We start from the raw sequence: 12,346 nt of genomic DNA, 5'->3' as shown, positions 1-12,346 counted from the left end.
TTATCAACAACGCACATACATGTTATAATATAAACCTCTTTCAATTTCAAAAATTGATGGGTAAGGGCTCTTCAGCAGTGGCATTTGAATCCACATTAGTCTGCAGTATGCAAGAGAAAAACAAAGACGCATCATTCTGAACCTTCCATTACAGATCCACGCCAAACTGCAACAAAACATTCTTAAGGAAATTGCTGTTATTGTGTACTTCCCATAAATGTAAACAGGTTTCTTATTTTCAATTCTAAATTTAAAGATAGAAACACAGCAGTTAAATATTACATTTTAGAATAGTGCTTTTTCTCCATAAAATACTGTTTGAAAACAGTAAGCATGCATAACCAAAGAGCAACTGAAAATAACCCCAGAAGTTAACGATCAATGTATCAAAGCAATTCTTTTTTAATATCTTATTTATAAACTTGTAAAGTTTGCATAAGCTACTGCAAACAGAGTAAAGCCACAAAACAGATTCAACACAGGAGACAACTTTCAAAAGAAACTTTAAACAACCCTGGAGGACATTAAAATAAACACAGTCTCATTTAACATACATCTCTGTCTAATGCAGTCAAGTTTTTGATGATATTTGTTGGTTTTCTGAAAGGCTTTACAGCATTTTAATTTCTAGAAAATGGAGAAGTAAAAAGACAGTACAATCAAGGTTTCCATATTAGCTCATAACTTCCCAGCTTTTCTCTCCAAAACACTTCAGTTCCTGGGGCACCTGAGTGGCTCAGTCGGTTAAGCATCCGACTCTTGATTTCAGCTCAGGCCATGATCTTAGGATCATGAAATTGGCCCCGCATTGGGCTCCACGCTGGGCATGCAGCCTGTTTAGGATTCTTCCTCTCTCCTCTCCCTCTGCCCCTTCCCACCAAAAATAAATAACAAATAAATCTTTTAAGAAAAACAAAAAACACTTCTATTCCTGTGGAGTCATTTACTCCTAGAGTTGGAAGTTTCTAAGAGAGGTTCTCAGCCCCAGCTGTACCTATGAGGGAAGAAGGGTTAACATAATAAAGCCCCAGCTCCACCCCCAATGACTCTGAACTATCCTGGAGTAGGGTCAAGCCAGCAGTGTTTTTGTAAATCACTCAGGTGACCCTAATGAGTAGTCTGTATAGAAAGTCACTGATTCTGACCCAGCTCTTCTAAAAGAAGATCCCAGGGTGGGTATTTAAGCTTTGCTTTAAACACTTCCTATGCTGAGACCCAAAATCTCATCCAAAAACTCTAAAGGTAATATAGTACTTTATAGATGGTCATTTTTCAAATATGAATGGCTATTTTTACAGGGCAGGGTGACCCATCATTTCTCCTAACAACTACAGAGTTCCAAGATCTTTGTACTTGTACCTCTTCCTAAAATTCACTTCCCCCAATCTCCATGTGACTCATCATTCAGGTCTGGGCTCAAATGTCACCTCTGGAGAGGGCTTCCTGATCACACTTTTCCCAACCAGTCTCCACCTCTCCACTCACAGCATTCCTCACATCCTAAGTGCATGTGTGCTTGCTGATGATCTCCTAGGTCTGAAACATCAGCTCCATTCAGACAGCTCCATCTTGTCTGTCTTGCTCAACACTCTATCTTCAGCAAGTGGCACAGTGCCCAACATAGTAGCCACTCAATACAAACATTTGAATGAATAAATGAAACAGAACAAGAGGCATGGGCAATCTAAAGCAAAACCCAAACTCAGATTGCTATATAATGTAAGTAGTTGACAGTGCCAATTATAAAATATTGAATTAAGTGTAAAAGACAAAATACATCATTGTGTGTGTGTGTGTGTGTGTGTGTGTGTGTGTGTGTGTATGAACACAAATATTCTGGAGGCTATAGACCCCCTCAATGTTAACCATATAGCTTCAAACTGTAAAAAGTTTCATGGAAACTTCCCCAAATTTACAGAGGTAGTCATCTTAAATTCCTTATTATGCATCAGTTTTCTTCTGAAAATCAAGCAAAACATAATCAAAATTAAGATAAACTTTTGATATACTTTGAAAACATTCCAAATATTCAAAAGTCATAAATACTGCAAAGTGCTAAACATTAAAACAGAAAAATGTAACCATATTGGAAACACTGTGATGTAGTGGTGGGGAAAAGAGTATAAAAAAACACAAACAATATGAAATTACTTGGAACACGTGAAATGATAAAATCAAAAAACTCAGATTGTAGTGGGGAAAACTTGAGAGATCATTCTTTTTTTTTAAGATTTTATTTACTTATTTGACAGAGAGAGAGAGACAGCTAGAGAGGGAACACAAGCAGGGGGAGTAGAAGAGGGAGAAGCAGGCTTCCCGCTAAGCAGGGAGCCCAATGTGGGGATGGAGCCCAATGTGGGGCTGGAGCCCGATGTGGGGCTGGAGCCCGATGTGGGGCTCGATCCCAGGACCCCGGGATCATGACCTGAGCCAAAGGCAGACACTAAACGACTGAGCCACCCAGGCGCCCCTAGAGATCATTCGATATAAACTCCTTTCTAAGTATGAACCTTCCAGACAGTATTCCTAGCATGTGGTTGGCTAGCCTTTCCTTAAATTTTTTTGGTGACAGGGAACCCCTAAAGAAATCTGCCTTGTTCCATTATTGAACACCTATACTTGTTAGCTCTTGATTTTGACTCAAAATCTGGCTCCCATGGACCCAGTGGGCCTTGTTCTGCTCTCTGAAGCCAAGTACAAATATGTCAACGAAACAAACTCAATGAGTCAGTTCTACAACAATATAGGTATGATTAAAGAAGTAAAGTGAATCCACAAGGGAAATAAATTTGGGCCAGGTGCTCAAAGGAAAAGAGAACAATGAATTGTTATAAATAAATAAATAAACAAACAATCAAGGGACAGAATACAAGTGTGAAAACAGGTGGATTATCCTGTCTGGAGGTGAGTGACCAGAGTAGAAATAGATAGGAGGGAAAAGACAGAAAACAGTTGATGCACACCCCTGAAGGCTAAATAAAAATTACGGTAATTGGACAAGATTATTCTATAATTTGTAAAAAAAAAAATAGAATTAATTTGAAATGTAAAGGACAAGTAGATAAAATAAGTAGACTAGAGCATCACAGAAATTTAGAGCTAAAAAAAATCATAGAAATTATCTATCCCAACCCCTTAATTTTATAGACAAATAATTAAATCCTAGAAGAAAAGGTATCAATTGCCACTCTTATATTCCTTTTCATTGTTTTAAGGAAGAACACTTTTGCCAAACAATTTCCTATCTTATATCCACTGATCCTCACCGCCTGTGTAACATGCTGAATCTGAGATTCTGTATAAAACCCTAACCAGCTATCTCAAAACTCAACTACCACAGGGCAAAGATGGAATAACATAATGAGGCTCAACTGCCTGAATCATCTTGGCTTCTCACCAAGACCCAGTATGGACAGGATGTGGCCACACTGCAGGACCAGTGCTCACCAGCCATGGAATCTAGCCACTTATTATGCTGATACACATAGCCCCATCACCAGCCAAGAAGACAAGAATCAAAATTGCTGCTAATTCACCCACAAAACTTTCCATTTTTTCTTCGGTATTATCACACAAGGCCACCTGCTCCCTCCAAGCCCCCACGGTCACCCACACTCCCTGAGATTCTCTGGTTTTCTTCTCTACTCAGTCCCATTTTCTTCACACTTGAAACACCAGTGCCTTAAAAAGGAAGCCCTGCAGGGCACCTGGGTGGCTCAGTAGTTAAGCATCTGCCTTCAGCTCAGGTCATGATCTTAGGGTCCTGGGATTGAGCCCTGTGTGGGGCTCCCTGCTCAGTGGGAAGTCTGCTTCTCCCTCTGCCCCTCTCCCCCAACCCCCCCAACCCACTCATGCTTGCTTGCTCGTGCGCGCTCTAAGTAAATAAAATCTTAAAAAAAAAAAAAAAGTCCTGTTGTAGAAATATCTGCATTTTTAAAAAATTTTTTTAAGATTTTATTTATTTATTTTAGAGAAGGAGGGCAGAGGGGCAGAAGGGGAGGGAGAGGGACAAGCAGACTCCACACTGAGCGTGGAGCCTGACACAGTGGAGCCTGACCCAGGGCTCCATCCCAGGATCCTGAGATCATGACCTGAGCAGAAACCAAGAGTCTGACGCTTTACCAACTGAGCCATCCAGGCACCCTAGAAATATCTGCATTTTAAAAGGATATAGTATTAAGGAAAAACACCAGGTGGCAGAGTAGTATGTATAACATGACCCCATTTTTGTGAAAATAAAAGAAAGGAACAACAAAAAACCCTGTCAATGGATTCATATGTTTAAAGACATTTAAAACAAGTATAGAGGGCGCCTGGGTGGCTCAGTTGGTTAAGCGACTGCCTTCAGCTCAGGTCATGATCCTGGAGTCCCTGGATCGAGTCCCGCATCGGGCTCCCTGCTCGGCAGAGAGTCTGCTTCTCCCTCTGACCCTCCCCCCTCTCATGTGCTCTCTCTCTCATTCTGTCTCAAGTAAATAAATAAAATCTTTAAAAAAAAATAAAATAAAATAAAATAAAACAAGTATAGAAGTATACCAAAGTATAAGAATACAAACAGAATCAGGAGAGAAAGGAGAAACAACTAATTTGCATATGATTTTATCTAACTTGGATGTGGCCATAAATTGTAATTACAGAATCATCATTTTTGGGGAGAGGGTGGGGGGATGGGTTAGCCTGGTGATGGGTATTAAAGAGGGCACGTTCTGTGTGGAGCACTGGGTGTTATGCACAAACAATGAATCATGGAACACTACATCAAAAACTAATGATGTAATGTATGGTGATTAACATAACAATAAAAAATTTTAAAAAAAGAATCATTTTTAAAAAGCAATCAAACTATTATGACCAAAAAAAGAAAGGAAAAAATTTAAATTAAAAGCACTAATGCAATTTCAAGTTATCTGTCAGCAAGAGGTGTGTGCTCTTTCTCCCAGGCCTCTCTAATCTAGGAGGTCAGGAAGGGCCAGTTTTCCACTTACGCTGACCTCTGGGTGCTTCCAGCCCAGCTTCTTTGCCCATTGTTTATTAATTTGCACATCTCCTAATTCAAAATGCAATCAAACTAACTGGTGAAAACATTGTTGAGTTGTTCATATCTTCTATGTTCTGGAGATTAGGTTTGAATAAAATTACAACAAAATGCACAAATTATTCACTTGTTTTATTAAATCGAGGGTTGAGTATTTGAATTTCTCATGCAACTTATGCCTCCCCTCAAAGAAAACATGACTTAAAATGACTCATATAACCTGGCCATCAACCTGACCCTCTAAAAGGGCTCTTCCCCACAGGACCTTCCTTCGTGAGTGGAGCCACCTTCTACATATCCGAGAAAATTCTCAACTCTCCTCTTTTCCTTACTTCCCACATCCAGACCCAGTATCATGTTCCACCCTACACCTTCCAAACAGCTGCTAGGTTTGACCCCTCCTCATCATCCCTACTGCCCCTGCACAGCTCCAATCCACTCTCTATAACCAACACTGCGACTTTCTAAACCATACTTGTGACTAAAGTGTTTCACCCTCTCAGGTAGTATGGTGCAGTGATTAGAAAATGGGCTTCTCAGAGGGCTCTAGAGGGGAGGTGGGTGGGGGATGGGTTAGCTGGTGATGGGTATTAAAGAGGGCACATTCTGCATGGAGCACTGGGTGTTATGCACAATGAATCATGGAACACTACATCCAGAACTAATGATGTAATGTATGGTGATTAACATAACAATAAAAATTTTTTAAAAAAAAGAAAATGGGCTTCTTCCTAAACCAGGTTCTACCATTTAGTTTTGCAGCCTTGAGAAGAATCCTTAACCTAAGACCTATTTTCCTCTTCTGCATAATTCAAGTAGTATCTACCTTAATTCTTATAAGAATGAGAGATAAGGTATGCAAAATGCCTAGCCTAAATGGAGCTTTGTACAGAATTAAGTGCTTTATTATTTTTATTATTTTCTTATCTGTAAAAATGAGCAATAAGTTTCTGAATTACTCTGAAGATTAAATAAGATGTAAGGCACCAGTGTTACTAAGTGTTTCTTTTCGTTTTCTTTTAATGGTTCCCCTACCCCCAAGGCAAAATGCAGCTGCTGCCACTTTCCCAATATCATCTCCTGCCACTTGACTTCACATGTCTTCTCTAGCATAATGAATTATTTAATAGTAAGACTGCATCTCTTCATGCCTTCCTCTCCTTCAAAGCCATATTTACAGGTACAACATTATGTGTGAGAAAGACTTAACTGTATATTTCAACATGCAAGTAGTTATCATATTTTCAAATTTAAAATGCAATATCCATCAAGTATAAGTGTATTGAAGGGGATGATATAGAATATTCATAAGCATGAAAATCTGAAAAAAATCATCAAACCATGGTTACTGTACATGTTCATGCAAACATAATGAATGTGATGAAAGATATAACATCTGTTAAATGATATCTGAGCAACAACTTTTCCAGAGTTGAAATTTTGAGTTGAAATAAAAAGAAGGAATGGTGCAGGTTAGAGCAACTGGGTCAAAAAAAAAAAAAAAATGACTGAAAGTGATTGTGTTTGTTTGTTGAGGTTGTTTGTAAATACTCTGCAATACTTTCCAAAAGCATATGTTGATATATTATAGATGTTTTAATTAATATGGTAATAAATATAATATAAACATTTCTCTTTCAAAACAGTGAAAGAGAAAATACTAGCTAGGTAAATAAATTAACATTCTCTATGTTTATTCCTAGATTGGAAACAAAATCTGGGGGCTCCCCCCACTATGATTTCATGATTTAGCATATACAAACCTAACAATCTTTCCAAGCATGTGAAGAAAAAAATTTCTGTTTAAAGTTGAATCCAAATAATTAAATGGCTTTCATCAGGTCCCCAGTGTGACAGTCTCTAAAAAATGTGTAAGTTCAATGTTTATTCCTTGAACGATTTAACCATAGCCCTGAAAAAAACGAAAATTGGCTCCAGGAAGATAAGCTGTTCATTGTCCACAAAGTGCTTCTTTAGCAAATGGTGTCTATCCTTGGCACCAGGGTTAAGAATATGAGGAAAAAAAAAAAATGAGTTGAAGATTCTTAGTACATAGTCTACCATAACCTAGCTGCAAAACTTTTCTAAAGTCACATGGATATGTTTTCTACAATGCTACCAGGAATGCTGAATCATTCCTTTCTACGGGGATCTTTTTCAACTTTGCTACTTTTTAAATTTCAAATACTGTTTAAGTAAAAAACAAAAAAAGCACAACACAAACAAATTTAAATTCTAGGTTTTTTTTAACGTATGTATATTTTTAGTTTTAAAATTATTTTGGAACTATGACTCTTCCTCAAACACTACTTTGGCCTAAGTGACATTCACAGTGCTGATTTACACACGTCCCAAATATACAATCAGCCAGGACCTGAATATAACTGGGCATGGGTGCCCCTCAGGTCACTGAAAAGCACGCATTACTTGTAAAATCATAAAACCATGGTCAAGTCTTCTACCAGACATGTTGCTTTGTCCAGCTCCCCAAAGATAATTAAAAGGAGACCATTAGGGTGATGGCAGAAGTCATTCCTTTTTCACATCATTAGTACTTTTCTTTCAAGTCTGTTCTTTTGGGTCACGTAGACAAGTGATGTAGGCACACAGCAGAGCCCTAAATGATGTCAAGCCAGGTCAAAAAGCAATCTAGACTTAGGGAACAAAGAACTAGAAAAAAATTAATGAATTCATCATCTTGATTTTGTACATCTTCAGGGAGCACTGCTCACTTGCTTTACTGTCATAGCAGTAATCAGCCTGGGAAGGAGGGCAGCAACATTGCTGGGTGTTGACTCCTGAAAACAAAATGACCTGTAAAGAATGAGCCATGTTGCTACACTGCAAATTACCAATTTTCAACTTGGACTTACTATAATCATTTTCTGTTGACATTCCCATAAACTGGACCAATTACATTTAATGAATCATATTTGTTGAAAGAGCCTAAAAATAAGTCAAAGATTTTATACTTGGCTTTGTAGATAAAATGCAACATTGTTTACTATATGTACTTGCAAATGAACACTTCCCTTTTAAAAATCAGAGCACTCATAAAATATGTCTTTCAAAAATGGCTTCTATATGATATCATCATTGGGATATCTCAGTTTGCCCAATTATTCTGGATTTACTTTTCAAACAGGAAATAATATTGAGACTGATTTAGCTCATTTAAATAATACTCCCAACTAAAGTATACATTTAAAGAATAAAAATATCAGGTCACACTATCAAATGATCAAATATAATGATTATTTTATTACTCTTAAATACATTTTTATGTAATTGCTTAAGACAGTTCATTGAGAATAAAAAATGGAATTAATTTATGCTCAGTGCAACTCAAAATACATATGTAAATGAGTATCATTTGGTAAAAATAATCCTGATAAATTTTTTATTAACCTCCTGCTATACAGAACAAAATATGCCTCAAATTTTTAAAGAAAAAAATTTATAACTGCTATTTGCATTATTCTGTATTAAGAAATTATGAGTTGTACTATTCTCACAAAACATTTTTTTCTCATTTTTCCCATTATTGTTGATGACAGTAATATAAGTAGTGTTTCAATAAGTCACTTCCTATACTTCCTAATTTTCTTAGTCTTTCTCTGACACTAACCAATATTGACTAGTGAATGTTTGATAAATGTGTCCCTTCTTCCAGTATAAATTTATTCTTTAATAAAATATTTATTATACACTTACAATGTGATAAGCTTTGTGTTAAAGGCTTTGGATGCAAAGCAAATTAAGACAGATTCCTTTCCTTAAGAGCTCATGGTCTGGTAAAGGCAAAAGACAATTGTATTATGGTTTACTATGCAGGGTAAGTGCAAATGACACAGAAATACCCCTAGAAAGGTTGTTTAAATCAAGCAGGAAGATCAGTTAACAGTAATACTCCATTTCATTAAATTACGTCTATCTCCTTTATCAAGGAGGTGATGGCCCACCACTGCCTGGTTTGCACTTCCTCACATTGGCAAAGCAGTGTTGACAGGTTTAAACATCAAAACACCTCTGAGAATTACAGTCACTATCTTGTTTCCTGACTTCACAGGGTTTAACATCACTGAATTTAAACATATCTGACCTAACCTAAGTTGGAAAATACCAGTGAGTCCAGCTGTTGTTAAGAAAAGACATGTACATGGTAAGAAAAACATGAACTCAGAATTTACAGCCTGATACATGAAAATCAGATTTTTACTTGGGGTTTTTACCATATGTTTATTTGTTGGCAGTCAGGCATCAGAATAAAAATAAGACATACCTGAAAGTGTGTTTACCATATTGTGTACTACATTAGAAGACAAATTGATTCGATAGGTCATAAATCATGTTTTTTAACTGTAGCAACATAAAACAGGCACCCTCCAAAACATTAAGTAAGAAAAACGTTTTTGATAATATATACCAATTTAGAATTAACACTTAAAAGCCAATATGCACCTAAAAATAAAGACGTGCCACAAAGAAAAGCAGTGTGTACACTTAAATTTATAACCGGTGACTTGCTACCCATAGTGCTTCAGGAATCAGGTAAAATAAACTGAGTTCCTTCAACAGTATGTATATTCTTATGAGTGCTTGATAGGAAATCAAAGCATATCCATTATTTTCTTCCAAACATTAGCCAGTGTTTAAGAGAAGCCAAATACCGAAAGACTAAAGAGGACCAGTTTTATAACATGGCCCATTTGTGATACTCTGGTTTTACAAACAATCATTTCAAACAGAAGAGCCTCATTTGATATGGACAGCTACCCTTGTACTTGATATATACCATTCAGACTATGTGTAGGGGAGTTAAATTCTCCCTGGTCAGGGTGACCTTATATGACTTGGGCATGGCTCTGCCTCACTCAGAGGTGAAATCGAGGCAGTGGGATCACCCAGCAGAGTTGTTTTTCTCAGGCAGCCCGATGACAAGAGTAACTAAAGCCAAGGAGAACGAAGACTGCCCAGACTGTCGGATGGGATTGGCGGAGAGTTCTAATAACAGTTCCCTCTCGCATCAAGGAGTGGTTACATTCACAAGGCTGAGAGGTACCATAGATCCTACATCCTGAAATCGTGGGTCCCTCAGCACAAACCTACTCATCGCCTTTGTGGATTATGGGATTGTCGCTGGAACCTGGGTTTGAAGTAACAGCAGTTTTGAGAAGTTGGATTTGCACATTCCAACCGAGCTGAATGTCGCCTTAGAGTGCTGAGACTTAAAAGACTTCTGAATCTCCCTCCCCCACAGCCTAAACAGCCACTGCCTCTCAAATTCCAGCTTATACATTCATTTCCTGGGCAATTTTTCTCTTGGGGGGAAAACAATGGACTCTTTCAATCTTCACTTATCAACAAAGGACTCTAAGACGAAGAAACATTCCTTTCAATCGCATTCCTGTCCGACTTCTTTACAAATGATGAGTGGGCGTCGGGGGTGGGGGGGACGGGGGCCGAGGAGGGATGAGGTGACAGGCAACTCACCTCTTTCAGCTGCTCCAGCTCCTGTTTGAGGCTGTCGTACTCAGCCTCCAGTTCGTCATACTGCTGTTTGAGGGTCAGCTTCTCCTCCAGGACCACCAGCCCGTACTCGGCAGCCTGGATCTTCTCGTGGGTCGTCTCTGTGAGCTCCTTGGTCAGCCTCTCTATCTCAGTCTTATAATGGTCCACAGTCTGCAATACCTCTTCTGCGGCCATAGCCCCGGTGGATAAGGCAGGAGGGGGTGTCGGGGTGGGGAGATGGATGCAAAGCAGGCGGGGGAAGGGGGAAGGAGGTGGGGAGGGAAGGGTAAAAATGGAAAAGAAAAGTGTGGCTGGATGAACGAGCAGAGCGATGCCCCGACTGCTGCTCCGGCGGCAGCGACTACACTGCCGGAGAAACTGAGGAGAAACGCAACATGGAGAACGCAGGGAGAGGATCGGGGCGAGGCGGCAGCCGCTGCCGCATGTGTCCTCTGGGCCGGCCCCTGCGTGCGGTCAGCAGCCGTGCGGCATGGCCTGGGCTGCGGCGGCCGGGGACGACGAGGGGCTCCGGATTCTGCTTATTCAGAGGCGCCCGGCCGCCATGTCTCCCGGGCAGCGTCACTGCAGTCTCCCCGGGGCCTGGCGCGCCCCGGCTCGCGTCTCGCTCACTCGCTCGCTCCACCTGCTCCCTCTGGCTGTGCTGCAGCCGGTGCGGAATGATGCAGTCTCGGGCCCGCTCCCTCCCTTCGCGCCTGGCCCCGGCTCCGAGCAGGGGGCGGGGAGGCGGATGGAGTCAGCGCGGGGGGAGGGAAGGAACCGACGGAAACATCCCGAGGCGCCTCCCGCCGGGCGCGCGGGGCCGCCGCCGCGGGCTGCACCGGGGGGGGGGGGGGGGGCGCGCGCGGGCCGGAGGCGGAGGCGGAGGCGGCGGGACCCGCGCCGGGGGAACCTCCGCCCTGCCCGGCTCGCCCCGGGCGGGAGTTCCTCCCAGGACTTTGGCCAGTGGACGTCGCGGCCCCCCGGAGTGGCGGGGCCGCCCCTGCTCTGCAGTTGAGACGGGAGCCCGAGCTCCGGAACTGCCTGGAAAAGGCGCCTTTCCCAGAGAAAAGCAAACAGTAACTAACGCGCTCGGGGCCCGCGCAGCCTTCTCGCCCCCTGGGCTCGCAGCCTCCTTCCCAGCCTCCTGCACCCAAACCAACGCTGTGCTTCCAAAGCCTGCCAGACGCGCCCCAAGGCGAGCGCTCCCCCCGACTCCCACCCCTTCCGCCTCCCCTCCCTTCCCCTCGCTAGCTTGGCCTGGTTTACCTCACACTGTCACCAAATAACCTTATTACCCCTCAGGACAGTCTGCTCTGAAGTTGCTTGACCTCGCACAGCGTTCTGTGCCCAGCTTGCCACAAGATTGGATCTGCTCCGAAAAATGCATGCACCCAATAAGCCTCTAGGTACTACTGTTTCTTGCCTCGGTAGTTCTACGCTACACATTCTTCAATAAAGGAAACCTGCATGAAATTCCCTATATATGGTATCAACGATACCCTACAATAAACATGTTTAAAAGAGGAAGAGCCAATAGTTCTTGAGACCACGTGCCAGCCATTCTTCTGAGTATGGTATGTGCATTCTCTCTAGTCCTAATGACCACTCTTGGGAGGTGGGAACCATTATCCCCAATTTAAAAGTGGTGAAAGAAAGGCACAGGAAATTGAGGGATTTGTCCAAATCAGGCAACTCTTTTTTTTTTACTTTATTTTTTTTTAAGAGTTTATTTATTTGAGAGAGAGAGAGAAAAACCAGCATGAGAGAGGAGAGGGTCAGAGGGAGAAGCAGGCTCCCCGC

At 41.3% G+C, this 12,346-nt stretch overlaps 1 protein-coding gene across 6 annotated transcripts in view; it reads right to left on the bottom strand.

Annotated features, from left to right (window-relative positions):
* BICD1 (BICD cargo adaptor 1) overlaps positions 1–10,741 on the bottom strand; it is a 210,072-nt gene extending 199,331 nt beyond the window's left edge. For all 6 annotated transcript variants that reach the window (XM_028113257.1, XM_028113256.1, XM_028113258.1 and 3 more), the window contains exon 1: positions 10,529–10,741. In XM_028113257.1, coding sequence (XP_027969058.1) covers positions 10,529–10,741 — 213 coding nt within the window. The remainder of the gene's footprint in view (positions 1–10,528) is intronic.
* Between the last annotated feature and the right edge of the window lie 1,605 nt (positions 10,742–12,346).

This window comes from Eumetopias jubatus, unplaced genomic scaffold, assembly GCF_037043125.1.
Source record: "Eumetopias jubatus isolate StellerSeaLion01/CBP00866 unplaced genomic scaffold, mEumJub1_p1.0 scaffold_8, whole genome shotgun sequence".
Lineage (NCBI taxonomy): Eukaryota > Metazoa > Chordata > Mammalia > Carnivora > Otariidae > Eumetopias > Eumetopias jubatus.
The sequence above is the reverse complement of the archived record's forward strand: the minus strand, read 5'-3'. Positions and strand labels throughout refer to the sequence as shown.